Here is an 18,878-nt window from a genome sequence, read left to right on the forward strand (position 1 = left end):
CAGGGGGACCCTGGGCCCAGCCCAAGAAATCATTTTTTCCTCCTAGGCCTCTGGGATAAATGATAGGAGAGCCTGCCACAAAGGTCTCTGATATGCTCTGGAGACATTTTCCCCATTCTCTTAGTGATTAACATTTGGCCCCTCATTACTTATGCAAATTTCTACAGGTGCCTTCAATTTCTCCTCAGAAAATAGGTTCTTCTTTTCTATCGCGTCATCAGCCTGCAAATTTTCTGAACTTTTATGCTCTGCTTTTAAACATAAGTTCCAATTCCAAACCATATCTTTGTGAATACATAAGACTGAATGCTTTTAACAACACCCAGGTCACATCTTGAATGCTTTGCTACTTAGAAATTTCTTCCACCAGATGCCCTAAATCATCTCTCTCAAGTTCAAAGTTGCACAAATCTCTAGGGCAAAAATGCTACCAGTCTCTTTGCTAACACATTGCAAGAGTCACCTTTATTCCAGTTTCCAACAAGTTCCTCATCTCCATCTGAGACCACCTCAACCTGGACTTCATTGGCCATATCACTATCAGCATTTTGGTCAAAGCCATTCAACAAGTCTCTAGGACGTTCCAAACTTTCCCACATCTTCCTGTCCTCTTCTGAGCCCTCCAAACTGTTCCAACCTCTGCCTGTTACCCAGTTCCAAAGTCACTTCCACATTTTTGGGTATCTTTACAGCAGCACCCCATTCATAGTACCAATTTACTTTATTAGTCTGTTTTCATGCTGCTAATAGACAAACGTGAGACTGGATAATTTATGAAGGGAAGAGGTTTAATGGACTCATAGTTGCTCACATGGCTGGGGAGGCCTCACAATTGTGGTGGAAGGTGAAGGAAGAGTAACAGCATGTCTTACTGGTAACCGGCAAAAAGCTTGTGTAGGGCAACTCCCCTTTATAAAACCATCAGATCTCATGAGACTTGCTCACTACCATGAGAACAGTATGGGAAAAACCTGCCCCTATGATTCAATTACCTCCCACCACGTCCCTCTCACAACACGTGGGGATTATGGGAATTACAATTCAAAATGAAATTTGGGTGGGGACACAGCCAAACCATATCAAACTCCAAGTAAACTAAAGTTCAAAGCATACAAACTATTTTGTGCATGGCCAAACATCTTTATTTTTCACAACCTGAATACTAAAGATACAACCTAACTAGTCACAGAACATTTCTAGATATTTCTGTGTATTAACCAAACTAAACAAAGTTTTTAAAAAGAACATGTGCAACAACAACAATAATAATTTAACAATCAAAGTTGGCTTCACCATTTCTTGTCTTCTCCATACATTTATCCAAGTTCTCCATCTTTATTTCTTCTTCCTTTTTATATAGGGTGTATTCAGTATCTTTTTCTAGGTTTGGAACTGATTTCTCCTTTGGCATCAAGAAACATTCAGCATTTAAAACTTGTTCAGCAGTCATTGAACGTCTATAATATATCAAGCTACAGAGGAGGGATTTGACTTTATCATCCTGCAAGGAAAAACAGGTGTTACAAAATAAAGGCACAAAAGGACAAATTGTAATAAAGAAGGAAGTGGACTTATTTTTTCAATAAATACAGTCAGGAAGGAGGGGTTTCAAGATGACTGACGAGGTATCTGGTACTCCCCTCAACAAAAAAAAAACACCAAAATAATGAGCCGATAATCACACTTCAAATAGATCATCTGGCTGGGCACAGTGGCTTATGCCTGTAATCCCAGCACTTTGGGAGGCCGTGGTTGGGGGAATCACCTGAGGTCACCTGAGGTCAGGAGTCCAAAACTAGCCTGGCCAACATGGTGAAACCCCGTCTCTACTAAGAGAGTTGTATACTTGGAAGTGAAAGAACAATATCTACCATTACAAAACACATATAAACTCCACTGGTAAAACAAACACACAAATAAAGAAGAAAAAGAATTCAAAAGTGTTACCATGACAGAAAACCACCAAACCACAATGAACAAGAGAGAAAATAAGAAACAAAAGATAAACAAAACAACCAGAATCAATTAATACAATGACAGAAATTAACCCTCATGCATGTATCAATGACAGCCTTGAATGTAAACCAGTTAAACTTTCCACTTAAAAGATAGAGACTGGTTGAAAGGAGTTTTTCTTTTTTTTAAATGACCAAATTATATGCTGCAAAAAGATGGGAAAAGATGTTCCATACAAAAGGAAACCAAAAGCAAGCAGATGTAACTATACTTGTATCAGGTAAGACAGACTTTAAGTCAAAAAGAGCAAAAAGTGACAAAGAAGGTCATTATATAATAATAAAGTGATCAATTCAGCAAGAGAATATAACAATTCTAAACATATATATGAATCCAACAACAGAGCACCCAGATATATAAATCAAATATTATTAGATCTAAAGGGAGAAACACACTCCACCCAACTCTCACCACTAGACAGATAATCTAGAGAGAAAATTAATTTTAAAAAAACTGATTTTACACTGCACTTAAAAACCAAATTAACCTAACAGATATTTACAGAACACTTTACCCAACAGCAACAGAATACACATACTTCTCATGAGCATATGTAACATTCTGTAGGAATAGACCATATCTTAAGCCACAAAACAAAGCTCAAAAAATGTTTTAAAATTAAAATCATATCCAGTATCATCACAGACCACAATGGAAAACTAAAAATCAACAAGAGAAACTGAAAACTATACAAACGCATGGAAATTAGCCAGGCACGGTGGCTCATGCCTATAATCCCAGCACTTTGGGAGGTGGAGGCAGGTGGATCACTTAAGGTCAGGAGTTTGAGACCAGCCTGGCCAACATGGTGAAATCTCGTCTCTACTAAAAATACAAACATTAGATGAGCGTGGTGGCAGACACCTATAATCTCAGCTACTCAAGAAGCTGAGGCAGGAGAATTGCTTGTACCCACGAGGGAGAAGTTGCAGTGAGATGATATCACGCCACTGCACTCCAGCCTGGACAACAGAGTGAGACCCCCATCTCAAAAAGAAACAACACACACACACACACACACACACACACAAAACATGGAAATTAAACAACATGCTGCTGAATGACCACTGGGTCAAGGAAGAAATTAAAGAGGGAATTAGAAAATGTCTTCGAACAATCACTGGTTCAAGGAAGAAATTAAAGAGGGAATAAGAAAATGTCTTAGAACAACTGAAAATCAAAGCAACATAACAAAACCGATGAGATATAGCAAAAGCAGTGAGAAAAGAGAAGTTTATAGCAATAAATTCTTGTATCAAAAAAGGAGTAAGATTACAAATAAATGACCTGATACATATTAGTAGAAAGAAAGAATAAAGACGAGAGCAGAACTAAGTGAAATACACTAAAAAAAATACAAAGGATCAACAAAAAAAATTTTTTGAAAAGATAAACAAAATCAATAAACTGCTAGCTGTACTAAAAATTTTAAAAAGCTGCAATAAGCACAACCAGAAATGAAAAAGAAGACACTATGCCTGGTATCACAAAAATACAAAACATAAAATTAGCCAGGCGTTGTGGTGGGCGCCTGTAGTCCCAGCTACGTGGAAGGCTGGGGCAGGAGAACAGCGTGAACCTGGGAGGCGGAGCTTGCAGTGAGCCGAGATTGCGCCACCGCACTCCAGCCTGGGCAACAGAGGAAGACTCTGTCTCAAAACAAAAACAAAAAAAAAAATACAAAACACAAAGACTATTATGAATAACTATACATGAACAACTGGAAAACCTAGAGGAAATATATAAATTCCTGGACACATACAACCTACCAGGTTTGAATCAGTAAGAAATAGAAAACATGAACAGACCAGTAACAAGTAACCAGATTCGGTCAGTAAGAGAAAGTCTCCCAACATAGAAAAGTCCAGGACCAGAGAGCTTCACTGCTGAATTCTACTGAACTTTCAAAGAACTAACATCAATTATCCTCAAACTACTGCAAAGGTTCAAGAGGAGAGAATTCTCCCCAGCTTGTTCTACAAGGACAAGCCCACCATTATCTTGATACCAAAACCAGACAAGGACACAACAACAACAAAAAACTATAGACCAGTATCCCTGATGAACACAGATGCAAAATTTTTCAACCAAATACTAGCAATCCGAATCCAACAGCACATCAAAAACATAATACACCATGATTAATTAGGATTTATCCCAGGGATGCCAGGATGGTTCAATATACCCAAATCAATGACATGATCCATCACATCAACTGAACAAAGAGCAAAAACCATATAGCAAACCATCACAATAGACACAGAAAAAGTATTTCATAGATTAAAACACCCCTTTATGATAAAAGCTCTCAACAAAGTAGGTATATAAGGAACATACCTGAACAAAATAAAGCCTGCCTATCTAAAACAAAGCCACAGCTAACATCATTACTAAATGGGGAAAAGAAAAACAATCCTCTAGTGAGGCACACTGGCTCATGCCTGTAATCCCAGCACTTTGGGAGGCCCAGGTGGGCAGATCACCTGAGGTCAGGAGTTCGAGATCAGCCTGACCAACACGGTGAAACCTCGTCTCTACTAAAAAATACAAAAAAAAAAAAAATTAGCTGGGCATCATGGCAGGTGCCTGTAATCCCAGCTACTTGGCAAGGCTGAGGCAAGAGAACTGCTTGAACCCAGGCAGCGGAGGATGCAGCGAGCTGAGACCACGCCACTGCACTCCAGCCAGGCAACAAGAACGAAACTCCATCTCAAAAAAACAAAAAAAAAAGAAAGAAAGAAAAAGAAAAACATTCCTCTAAAGAACTGGAACAAGACAAGGATCTCCACTTTCACCACTCCTCTTCAACACAGTCCTGGAAGTCCTAGTCAGAACAATTAGGCAAGAAAAATAAAAGGAATCCAAATTGAAAAGGAACAAGTCGGGGGGTGGAGCCAAGATGGTCGAATAGGAACAGCTCCAGTCTACAGCTCCCAGTGTGAGTGATGCAGAAGATGGGTGATTTCTGCATTTCCAACTGAGGTAACGGGTTCATCTCACTGGGGAGTGCCGGACAGTGGGTGCAGGACAGTGGGTGCAGCACACCATGCGTGAGCCGAAGCAGGGCGAGGCATCACCTCACCCGGGAAGCGCAAGGGGTCAGGGAATTCCCTTTCCTAGTCAAAGAAAGGGGTGACAGATGGCACCTGGAAAATCAGGTCACTCCCACCCTAATACTGCGCTTTTCCAATGGGCTTAACAAACGGCACACCAGGAGATTATATCCCGCACCTGGCTCGGAGGGTCCTACGCCCACGGAGCCTCGCTCACTGCTAGCACAGCAATCTGAGATCAAACTGAAAGGCGGCAGCAAGGCTGGGGGAGGGGTGCCCGCCATTGCTCAGGCTTGAGTAGGTAAACAAAGCAGCCGGGAAGCTCGAGCTGGATGGAGCCCACCACAACTCAAGGAGGCCTGCCTGCCTCTGTAGGCTCCACCTCTGGAGGCAGGGCACAGACAAACAAAAGACAGCAGTAACCTCTGCAGACTTAAATGTCCCTGTCTGACAGCTTTGAAGAGAGTAGTGGCTTTCCCAGCATGCAGCTTGAGATCAGAGAACGGGCAGACTGCCTCCTCAAGTGGGTCCCTGACTCCCAAGTAGCCTAACTGGGAGGCACCCCCCAGTAGGGGCGGACTGAAACCTCACACGGACGGGTACTCCTCTGAGACAAAACTTCAGAGGAACAATCAGGTAGCAGCATTTGCAGTTCACCAATATCCGCTGTTCTGCAGCCACCACTGCTGATACCCAGGCAAACAGGGTCTGGAGTGGACCTTCAGTAAACTACAACAGACCTGCAGCTGAGGGTCCTGACTGTTAGAAGGAAAACTAACAAACAGAAAGGACATCCACACCAAAAACCCATCTGTACATCACCATCATCAAAGACCAAAGGTAGATAAAACCACAAAGATGGGGAAAAAACAGAGCAAAAAAACCGGAAACTCTAAAAATCAGAGTGCCTATCCTCCTCCAAAGGAACGCAGCTACTCACCAGCAACGGAACAAAGCTGGATGGAGAATGACTTTGACAAGGTGAGAGAGGAAGGCTTCAGAAGATCAAACTACTCCAAGCTAAAGGAGGAAGTTCGAACCAATGGCAAAGAAGTTAAAAACTTTGAAAAAAATAAGACAAATGGAAAACTAGAATAACCAATGCAGAGAAGTCCTTAAAGGATCTGATGGAGCTGAAAACCACAGCACGAGAAATAGGTGACGAATGCACAAGCCTCAGTAACCGATGTGATCAACTGGAAGAAAGGGTATCAGTGATGGAAGACAAAATAAATGAAATGAAGCATGAACACAAGTTTAGAGAAAAAAGAATAAAAAGAAACGAACAAAGCCTCCAAGAAATATGGGACTATGTGAAAAGACAAATCTACGTCTCATTGGTGTACCTCAAAGTGACGGGGAGAATGGAAACAAGTTGGAAAACACTCTGCAGGATATTATCCAGGAGAACTTCCCCAATCTAGCAAGGCAGGCCAACATTCAAATTCAGGAAATAAAGAGAACGCCACAAAGATACTCCTCGAGAAGAGCAACTCCAAGACACATAATTGTCAGATTCACCAAAGTTGAAATGAAGGAAAAAATGTTAAGGGCAGCCAGAGTTTAGAAAGGTCGGGTTACCCACAAACGGAAGCCCATCAGACTAACAGCTAATCTCTCGGCAGAAACTCTACAAGCCAGAAGAGAGTGGGGGCCAATATTCAACATTCTTAAAGAAAAGAATTTTCAACCCAAAATTTCATATCCAGCCAAACTAAGCTTCATAAATGAAGATGAAATAAAATACTTTACAGACAAGCAAATGCTGAGAGATTTTGTCACCACCAGGCCTGCCCTAAAAGAGCTCCTGAAGGAAGCACTAAACATGGAAAGGAACAACCGGTACCAGCCACTGCAAAAACATGCCAAATTGTAAAGACCATCAAGGCTAGGAAGAAACTGCATCAACTAACAAGCAAAATAACCAGCTAACATCATAATGACAGGATCAAATTCACACATAACAATATTAATCTTAAATGTAAATGGGCTAAATGCTCCAATTAAAAGGCACAGACTGGCAAATTGGATAAAGACTCAAGACCCATCAGTGTGCTGTATTCAGGAAACCCATCTCACGTGCAGAGACACACATAGGCTCAAAATAAAAGGATGGAGGAAGATCTACCAAGCAAATGGAAAACAAAAAAAGGCAGGGGTTGCAATCCTAGTCTCAGATAAAGCAGACTTTAAACCCACAAAGACCAAAAGAGACAAAGAAGGCCATTACATAATGGTAAAGGGATCAATTCAACAAGAAGAACTAACTATCCTAAATACATATGCACCCAATACAGGAGCACCCAGATTCATAAAGCAAGTCCTGAGTGACCTACAAAGAGACTTAGACTCCCACACAATAATAATGGGAGACTTTAACACACGACTATCAACATTAGACAGATCAACAAGACAGAAAGTTAACAAGGATACCCAGGAATTGAACTCAGCTCTGCACCAAGCGAACCTAATAGACATCTACAGAACTCTCCACCCCAAATCAACAGAATATACATTCTTTTCAACACCACACCACACCACACCTATTCCACAACTGACCACATACTTGGAAGTAAAGCACTCCTCAGCAAATGTAAAGAACAGAAATTATAACAAACTGTCTCTCAGACCACAGTGCAATGAACTAGAACTCAGGATTAAGAAACTCACTCAAAACCGCTCAACTACATGGAGACTGAACAACCTGCTCTTGAATGACTACTGGGTACATAACGAAATGAAGGCAGAAATAAAGGTGTTCTTTGAAACCAACGAGAACAAAGACACAACACACCAGAATCTGGGACATATTCAAAGCAGTGTATAGAGGGAAATTTATAGCACTAAATGCCCACAAGAGAAAGCAGGAAAGATCTAAAATTGACACCCTAACATCACAATTAAAAGAACTACAGAAGCAAGAGCAAACACATTCAAAAGCTAGCAGAGGGCAAGAAATAACTAAAATTAGAGCAGAACTGAAGGAATTAAGAGACAAAACGCTTCAAAAAAAAAATCAATGAATCCAGGAGCTGGTTTTTTGAAAAGATCAACAAAATTGATAGACCACTAGCAAGACTAATAAAGAAGAAAAGAGAGAAGATCAAATAGACACAATTAAAAATGACAAAGGGGATATCACCAATGATCCCACAGAAATACAAACTACCATCAGAGAATACTATAAACACCTCTACGCAAATAAACTAGAAAATCTAGAAGAAATGGATTAATTCCTTGACACATACACTCTCCCAAGACTAAGCCAGGAAGAAGTTGAATCTCTGAATAGATCAATAACAGGCTCTGAAATTGAGGAAATAATTAATAGCTTACCAACCAAAAAAAGTCCAGGACCAGACAGATTCACAGCCGAATTCTACCAGAAGTACAAGGAGGAACTGGTACCATTCCTTCTGAAACTATTTCAATCAACAGAAAAAGAGGGAATCCTCCATAACTCATTTTATGACGTCAACATCATGATACCAAAGCCTGGCACAGACACAACCAAAAAAGAGAATTTTAGACCAATATCCTTGATGAACATTGATGCAAAAATCCTCAATAAAATACTGGCAAACTGAATCCAGCAACACATCAAAAAGCTTACTCACTATGATCAAGTGGGCTTCATCCCTGGGATGCAAGGCTGGTTCAACATACGCAAATCAATAAATGTAATCCAGCATATAAACAGAACCAAAGACAAAAACCACATGATTATCTCAATAGATGTAGAAAAGACTTTTGACAAAATTCAACAATGCTTCATGCTAAAAACTCTCAATAAATTAGGTATTGATGGGATGTATCTCAAAATAATAAGAGCTATCTATGACAAACCCACAGCCAATATCATACTGAATGGACAAAAACTGGAAGCATTCCCTTTGAAAACTGGCACAAGACAGGGATGCCCTCTCTCACCACTCCTATTCAACATAGTGTTGGAAGTTCTGGCCAGGGCAATCAGGCAGGAGAAGGAAATAAAGGGTATTCAATTAGGAAAAGAGGAAGTCAAATGGTCCCTGTTTGCAGATGACATGATTGTATATCTAGAAAACCCCATCGTCTCAGCCCAAAATCTCCTTAAGCTGATAAGCAACTTCAGCAAAGTCTCAGGATACAAAATCAATGTACAAAAAGCACAAGAATTCTTATACACCAATAACAGACAAACAGAGAGCCAAATCATGAGTGAACTCCCATTCACAATTGCTTCAAAGAGAATAAAATACCTAGGAATCCAACTTACAAGGGATGTGAAGGACCTCTTCAAGGAGAACTACAAACCACTGCTCAATGAAATAAAAGAGGATACAAACAAATGGGTAGGAAGAATCAATATCGTGAAAATGGCCATACGGCCCAAGGTAATTTATAGATTCAATGCCATCCCCATCAAGCTACCAATGACTTTCTTCACAGAATTGGAAAAAACTACTTTAAAGTTCATATGGAACCAAAAAAGAGCCCGCATCACCAAGTCAATCCTAAGCCAAAAGAACAAAGCTGGAGGCATCACGCTACCTGACTTCAAACTATACTACAAGGCTACAGTAACCAAAACAACATAGTACTGGTACCAAAACAGAGATATAGATCAATGGAACAGAACAGAGCCCTGAGAAATAACGCCGCATATCTACAACTATCTGATCTTTGACAAACCTGAGAAAAACAAGCAATGGGGAAGGATTCCCTATTTAATAAATGGTGCTGGGAAAACTGGCTAGCCATATGTAGAAAGCTGAAACTGGATCCCTTCCTTACACCTTATACAAAAATTAATTCAAGATGGATTAAAGACTTACATATTAGACCTAAAACCATAAAAACCCTAGAAGAAAACCTAGGCATTACCATTCAGGATATAGGCATGGGCAAGGACTTCATGTCTAAAACACCAAAAGCAATGGCAACAAAAGCCAAAATTGACAAATGGGATCTAATTAAACTAAAGAACTTCTGCAAAGCAAAAGAAACCACCATCAGAGTGAACAGGCAACCTACAGAATGGGAGAAAATTTTTGCAACCTACTCATCTGACAAAGGGCTAATATCCAGAATCTACAATGAACTCCAACAAATTTACAAGAAAAAAACAACCCCATCAAAAAGTGGGCAAAGGATATGAACAGACACTTCTCAAAAGAAGACATTTATGCAGCCAAAAAACACATGAAAAAATGCTCATCATCACTGGCCATCAGAGAAATAAATCAAAACCACAATGAGATACCATCTCACACCAGTTAGAATGGCAATCATTAAAAAGTCAGGAAACAACAGGTGCTGGAGAGGATGTGGAGAAATAGGAACACTTTTACACTGTTGGTGGGACTGTAAACTTGTTCAACCATTGTGGAAGTCAGTGTGGCGATTCCTCAGGGATCTAGAACTAGAAATACCATTTGACCCAGCCATCCCATTACTGGGTATATACCCAAAGGATTATAAAATCATGCTGCTATAAAGACACACGCACACGTACGTTTATTGCGGCACTATTCACAATAGCAAAGACTTGGAACCAACCCAAATGTCCAACAATGATAGACTGGATTAAGAAAATGTGGCACATATACACCATGGAATACTATGCAGCCATAAAAAATGATGAGTTCATGTCCTTTGTAGGGACATGGATGAAGCTGGAAACCATCATTCTCAGCAAACTATTGCAAGGACAAAAAACCAAAAACCGCATGTTCTCACTCACAGGTGGTAATTGAACAATGAGAACAGATGGACACAGGAAGGGGAACATCACACACTGGGGCCTCTTCTGGGGTGGGGGTAAGGGGGAGGGATAGCATTTGGAGATATACCTAATGGTGAATGACGAGTTACTGGGTGCAGCACACCAACATGGCACATGTATATACATATGTAACAAACCTGCACGTTGTGCACATGTACCCTAAAACTTTAAGTATAATAATAATTAAAAAAAGAAAAAGAACAAGTCAAACTACCCCTCTTTGCAGATCACATGATCTTCTATCTAGGAAAACCTAAAGACTCCACCAAAAAGCTTTTAGATCTGATTAATATAGTAAATCTGCAGGATATAGAATCAATATGTAAAAATCGGTAGCATTTCTATAAACCAATAATGAACTAGCTAAGAAAGACATCAAGAAAGTAATCCCATTTACAATAGCTACAAAATAAATATATTACCTAGGAAGAAATTTAAACAGGGGGTGGAAGATATCTACAAAGAAAGCTACAAAACACTGATGAAAGAAACTGAAGAGGACACTAACAAATGGAAAGACACTCCATGCTCCTGGATCAGAAGATTAGTATTGTTAAAATGCCCATACTACCCAAAGAAATCTACAAATTCAAAGCAATCCCTATCAAAATAGCAATGTAATTTTTCACATAAATAGAAAAAAATCCTAAATTTCATGTAGAACTAAAAAAGAGCACAAATAGTCAAAATAATTATCAGCAAAAAGAACAAAGGTGTAGGCATCACACTGACTTCAAAATATCTTACAAGGCTATAGTAACCAACACAGCATTTTATTAGTATAGAAATAGATATATGCACCTATAGAATAGAATTGAAACCCCAGAAATAAACAGCCAACCAATTTCTCACAACGGCACCAAGAAAATACACTGGGGAAAAGACACCCACTTCAATAAATGGTGCTGGGAAAATTGGATATCCATATGCAAAAGAGTAACAGTAGACCCTCACCTCTCACCATATATAAAAATCAATTTAAGATTGATTAAAGACTTAAATGTAAAACTGAAGACTATAAAAATACTAGAAGAAAACATAAGGGAAACACTTCATGACATTAGCCTAGGCAAAGATTTTTATGGCTAAGACCTCAAAAGCACAGGCAACAAAAACAAAAAGAGACAAATGGGACTATACTTAACTAAAATGCTTCTGCACAGCAAAGGAAATAATCAACAGAGTAAAGAGACAATTTGTTGAATTGAAGGAAAAATCTGCAAACTACTCATCCAACACAGGACTAATATCCAGAATATACAAGAAACTCGACAGGGAAAACAATTCTATTAAAAAGTGGGCAAAGGCCATAAATAGACATTTCTCAAAAGAAGGCATACAAATGACCAATAAGTATATGAAAAATGCTCAACATCACTAATCATCAGGGAAATGCAAATCAAAACCACAATGAGGTATCATTTTACACCAGCTAGAATGCTACTATTTTAAAAAATGACAAAAAATAGCAAAATACTATTTTGAAAAATCTCCAGAAAGATGTGGAGAACAGGAAACTGTTATACATTGTTAGTGGAAATGTAAGTTAGTATAGCCACTATGGAAAATAGCACAAATATTTTCCAAAAAACTAAAAATGGAACTATCATACAACCCAGTAATCCCACTACTTGATAGTTATCAAAATAAAAAGGAAATTAGTATATGAAACCTGCATCCCCATGTTTATTGCAGCACTATTCACAATTACAAAGGTAAGGACTCAACCTAAGTGTCAAAATATTTGATATTTATCAAAATAAAAAGGAAATCAGTATATGAAACCTGCACCCCCATGTTTACTGCAGCACTATTCACAATTACAAAGGTAAGGACTCAAACCTAAGCATCCATCAGTGGACAAATGGATAAAGACAATGTGGAACACTATTAAAGAAATATAAAGAAAATGTGGAATACTATTCAACCATAAAAAAGGAATTAAATTCTGTCATTTTCAGCAACAAGGATGGAACAGTCATTCTGTAAAGTGAAATAAGCCAGGCACAGAAAGACATATCAAATGTTCTCACTCATATGTCGGAGCTATAAAAGTTGATCTCATAGAGGTAGAGTTGAATGACAGATACCAGAGACTAAGAGAATGTGGGTGAGGTGGAAGGGGGTGAAGAGAGTTGTTTAATGGGTACAAACAACCAGGTTGACAGAAGAAATAAGTACTAGTGATTGATAGCAGAGTAGGGTGACTTCAGTTAACAATGTATTAAATATTTCAAACTAGCCAGAAGAGAGGACTTGATATGTTCCCAAAACATAGAAATAATAAATAAGATAATGGATACCCTAAATACCGACTTTGTCATTAACACATTCCATACAAGTTACAAAATATCACATATACCCCATAAATATGTACAAATATTATGTATCAATATGAAATAAATAAGTACAGTCAGCCCTCCCTATCTGCAGTTTCCACATCTGCAACCAAACAGATAAAAAACACAGTATTCTCAGGACTCAACACCCACAGACACAAAGGACTGATTTTTCATATGCATAGGTTCCATTGGGACAACTGCAGGACTTGGGTATGCGTAGATTTTATCTGTACCAATCCCTTGTGTATACAGAGGGACGAATGTACTTTTTGGTGAAACGGAGTGCCTCCAATACTGAAACAATGGAATTGAATTATGGGGAAAAAATGTAAAAGGAAAAAAATCATAGCTGAAATCTCTCAAAAATTAGTGAAATGCGAACAAATAAATTTTATTACTTCCCTTCTCCCTCTTTTAACAGGGTACTGGTCAGAATTTGACACCATTAAAATGTCACACTGAAGCTTCTCTGTCTGGAAGGGTAAATTTCTTCATCTAGTCAACTATTTCTGGTTTTGGTTTTTAAGTGATCACCCTCTAGGATCACCTCTACTGCTGCTATCATTATCACCATCATTATGGGAGCTAGAATTTATTATATCCCTCCATTTCAAAGGACATTATTTGTATTAGAACATGTAAATGATCCTGTAATGTTGCTATTCCATTATTTCCACCTGCAGAGACACCTTGGTATACCTTTTATTTGCCTCTTATGATTATTCCAACCAAAGCACGTATCACACCGAATAAAAATAATCTGTTTACTGCTGGCCAGGAAGGCATTTTGAGAGGCCAAGGCAAGTGGATCATTGAGGCCAGGAGTTTAAGACCAGCCTGGCCAACATGGCAAAACTCTGTCTCTACCAAAAATACAAAAATTAGCTGGGCATGGTGGCGCATGCCAGTAATCCCAGCTACTCAAGCGGCTGAGGCAGGAGAATCGCTTGAACCTGGGAGGCAGAGGTTGCAGTGGCTGAGATCGTGCCCCTGCACTCCAGCCTCGGCAACCAAGCAAGACTGTCTCAAAAAAAAAAAAAAAGAAAGAAATCATCTGTTTACTGCTAGTGTCTGCATTACACTCTAAGATCCTTAAGATTTGAAATTTTAGTTTGTCACTTCATCTCCACAAAGTAGCACAGTATCTGAATACAGCATTCAGTAAATATTTGATAAATGAATGAATGCCAATGTCTGTACTCTACAGAATATGTTTTTAAGAACATTTAAAGATAGTTATCTTCCCTAGGTGCAAACAATTAAATATTACAAAATCCAAATGAGAAAAAATAACACACACTCCTGAAAACCACAAAAGTAATCAGGAACAAAAGTCTTACTATGGTCTTCAACAAAAATGACTCTCATAACAAATGAGTCAATTTTCCCTAAGTTGACTTAAAAAGTTTACATTATTCCAGTAAAAATATAATTTTCTTCCTTGAGACCAAACAAGTTAATTATAAAGATGTCTTAGAAGAATGACAGCCAAGAATAGCCATGAAAGCTGATTTTAAAAATAGCAATGAGGGCTGGGTGCAGTGGCTCACACCTGTAATCTCGGAACTTTGGGAGGCTGAGGCAGGTGGATCACTTCAGGTCAAGAGTTTGAGACCAGCCTGGCCAAAATGGTGAAACCCCATCTCTACTAAAAATACAAAAATTAGCCAGGCGTGGTGGTATGTGACTGTAGTACCAGCTACTCAGGAGGCTGAGGCACGAGAATCACTTGAACCTGGGAGGCAGAGGCTGCAGTGAGCTGAGATCGTGCCACTGCACTCCAACCTGGGACTTCAGACTTTGTTTTTTGTTTTTTGTTTTTTGTTTTTTTTAAAACAAAACAAAAAAGCAGTGAAGAAGGAACTAGCCCTATAAGTATTAAAAAGTTACTATAAAGTCTATTTTAGTTAAATGAGTGCAGCACTGGGATATGAATAAACAAACCAATGGGATAGAAAAACTAAAAATATATACTGCCTGTAAAAACTGAATGTAAATTTAATTAACCTCTCTATCTACCACTTTTTTCAACTGGGGAAAAGAGAACTATGAAATAATACCATAAGGATTCAATCCGCCAACTCCAAAGTATTGAAAATGAAATCACTTTTTTCACACAATACATGGCATGGAGAAAAAGAGTTGTGGGAGAACTTTATAGCTCAACAGAGATTTAGAGATATATTAACCCAATACAGGTAGATCTTGTTGATATGCTAATTTCAAAAAAGCAACCATTTAAAAATATATTTAAGACAATTAGGGAAATTTAAATATAATATTACAATTTGTTAATTTTATAAGGTGTGATAACTGTATAATATATGTTGTAAACTAAACCTAAAAGCAGAAGGACAGAAATAATAAAGATTAGAAAGTAAGAAAATAGACAACAGAAAAACGATAGAGAAAAATTAATAAAACCAAAAGCTAGGTATTTTTTTAAAAAATCAACAAAATGGACAAAACTTATTTGGACTAACAAAGAGAAAAAAAGAGAAGAATGAAACTGCTAGAATCTGAAATGAAAAAGGGGACACTACTGAACTTAGAGAAATAAAAATAATTATAAAGAAAATATGTACAACTGTATACCAACAAGCTAGATAACTTAAATGGAATGGACCAACTTTTAGACACAAACTACCAAAATCGGCATTACTGTACTTAAGCAGAGGCTGAAGGCCATCTGTTGGGGATATTATTGGAGGGATTCTGAAGGATGAGAATGGTGTATTAATTATCCTCTAATAACTCTCTCAACTACATGGTTCCATAAATTTATATTCTTCTCCATTTGTGGTATGGTATCTGTAATGTGCTGACTACGGAGCCTTGACTTGTTTTGTAGCTATGTGTGAACACAAAATGTAGGTAAAGGTAATTCCATTACCAGCACTAATAACTGACTCAGATCACAGAAGCAAATACTATACAAGCCAAGATTTTTATAATTTGAACTTGCTTATTACTCAATTTATAAATCTTGCTTACTCGTTCAAATTTCTAAATTATTAATCTCTTTTTCAATGCCACAATCCTTGAATCCATGAGTAGCTACCCACATTAAACGGGCACTGTGTATTTACATTTACTTTCATTATACATATACCTAGCAGCATGCCTAGCAAGGCGTGATTACTTGCAGATTACTGGCAGATTATTATTATTTTTTTTTTTTTAAGACAAAGTCTCGTTCTGTCGCCCAGGCTGGAGTGCAATGGCACAATCTTGGCTCACTGCAACCTCTGCCTCCCAGGTTCAAGTGATTCTCCTGCCTCAGATTCCCAAGTAGCTGGGACTACAGGCACCCGCCAGCACACCCAGCTAATTTTTTTTTTATTTTTAGTACAGACAGGGTTTCACCATTTTGGGCAGGCTGGTCCTGAACTCCTGACCTTAGTTGATCTGCCCACCTCAGCCTCCCAAAATGCTGGGATTACAGGCGTGAGCCACCACGCCCGGCCACATTACATTTTAGAGTAAGCAGACTTCTAAGATTGCCCCAGGACCCCAACCTTCTGTTATTCATAACTTTACATAATTCTTTCCTCTTGGACCTAGAGACTTGCTTCAGAGAGAATACTATCAAAAACTATGGGATATCACTTATATGATTTTGCTATGAAAAACTGTGACTTCTCAGGAAACAACAGGTGCTGGAGAGGATGTAGAGAAATAGGAACACTTTTACACTGTTGGTGGGACTGTAAACTAGTTCAACCATTGTGGAAGTCAGTGTGGCGATTCCTCAGGGATGTAGAACTAGAAATACCATTTGACCCAGCCATCCCATTACTGGGTATATACCCAAAGGACTATAAATCATGCTGCTATAAAGACACATGCACACGTATGTTTATTGCGGCACTATTCACAATAGCAAAGACTTGGAACCAACCCAAATGTCCAACAATGATAGACTGGATTAAGAAAATGTGGCACATATACACCATGGAATACTATGCAGCCATGAAAAATGATGAGTTCATGTCCTTTGTAGGGACATGGATGAAATTGGAAATCATCATTCTCAGTAAACTATCACAAGGACAAAAAACCAAACACCGCATGTTCTCACTCATAGATGGGAATTGAACAATGAGAACACATGGACACAGGAAGGGGAACATCACACTCTGGGGACTGTTGTGGGGTGGGGGAAGAGGGGAGGGATAGCATTAGGAGATATACCTAATGCTAAATGGCGAGTTAATGGGTGCAGCACACCAGCATGGCACATGTATACATATGTAACTAACCTGCACATTGTGTGTACCCTAAAACTTAAAGTATAATAATAATTAAAAAAATTAAAAAAGAAATGCAGACGCCACTCTGGGAAAATAAAAGAAAAACTGTGACTTCTGTCTTAGTGAACAGAGTCTACTGCCTTCTCTGCATATACATTTCAATGAAACACGCAGCCATGATGGAAACAGGGCAAAGGATTGAGGGCAACCTCTGGCCAACAACTAGAGAAGAACTGAGGTCCTCATTCTAATAAACTGAAAGAAAAAGAATCCTATGAACAAACATGTGAGGTTAGAGGCATATTCATCTCCAATCGAGCTTTAAGATGACTGTAGCCCAGCCAACATCTTAAGTGCAACCTTAAATTCACTGAAGCAGAAATCCCAAATAAGCTGTGTCCAGATTCCTGACTCACGAAACTCTAATATAAGTTTTAAGTGTAAATTAAATTTCAGGATAACTTGGTACAAGGTAATTTTTCTATCAAACCTGAAAGCAAGGGTTCTGGATGTGCACTTTTGGTGAAGTTGTAACCTCTAATGTAGCATTTCTGGTATTTTTCTATCTAATAGCAAGAAATTTTTATCACAGCCTTTTCAAAACTGTAAACCATAGTCAACCTTCTTTGTTATCCCCTTCTACAGAGATAATCAGGAAGTGTAACACAAAGTTTTATAATCTCACAAAAGTTGTCTGAAATGCTTTTTACTACTACCCAAGAAGTGTGGCAAAGCTCCTTAATATCATTTCTAAGGTATGTTTTTTAAAAATGATTTCGTGGGACATTAGAAGGTATTATACAATATTTGTGTGGTCAAATAAGGAACTACTGAGTTTAACAAAATTATATGTACTCTTTCATTGTAATCTTAACTCAAAATAGCTAAGAACTTCCAGAGCCTGATCATTATACTCTTATAGACTCATTTACTGTCATATTTATCCTCTTTATATCTAGTCATACTGAATTCCCCCTTTCTTTGCAGAACTAAAAATCAGCTTCCCCCAAAGTACTTTTTTTAGGGGCTTCATTATTTTTAAATCTTTATGGACACACTTATGAAGTACATGAGATATTTTAATACAAGCATATGATGTGTAATAATCAAATCAGGGTAAATGGAGTACTCCCAAAGTACTTGCTAATTACTCAACTTATAGATGTTAATTATTTACTTGTTCACATTTCTAAATTATTAATTTCATTCTCAATGCCACAATCCTTGTAATCCTAGCACCTGGTTCAATTCCTGTCACAGAAATAGCTACTCAAAATATGTTGGCTGAACACATATGTGAATAACAAAGATATAGTTAGGTACTTATAAAAAACTAAGTTATAAGAAAACATTATTTTACTATAATATGATCTTGAAACACATAGTAAACAATATTCTTCCCTAATTGTTAGATTATTTATATAATCTGTGTGACAAACATACAACC

At 38.2% G+C, this 18,878-nt stretch overlaps 1 protein-coding gene across 2 annotated transcripts in view; it reads right to left on the reverse strand.

The window, feature by feature from the left end:
• Window positions 1-382: 382 nt before the first annotated feature.
• STK31 (serine/threonine kinase 31) overlaps window positions 383-18,878 on the reverse strand; it is a 142,464-nt gene continuing 123,968 nt past the window's right edge. For both annotated transcript variants that reach the window (XM_054559383.2, XM_009242947.4), the window contains exon 24: window positions 383-1,501. In XM_054559383.2, the coding sequence (XP_054415358.1) occupies window positions 1,271-1,501 (231 nt within the window). In that variant the 3' untranslated portion in view covers window positions 383-1,270. The remainder of the gene's footprint in view (window positions 1,502-18,878) is intronic.

Source organism: Pongo abelii, chromosome 6 (genome assembly GCF_028885655.2).
Source record: "Pongo abelii isolate AG06213 chromosome 6, NHGRI_mPonAbe1-v2.0_pri, whole genome shotgun sequence".
In the NCBI taxonomy this organism is placed as follows: domain Eukaryota; kingdom Metazoa; phylum Chordata; class Mammalia; order Primates; family Hominidae; genus Pongo; species Pongo abelii.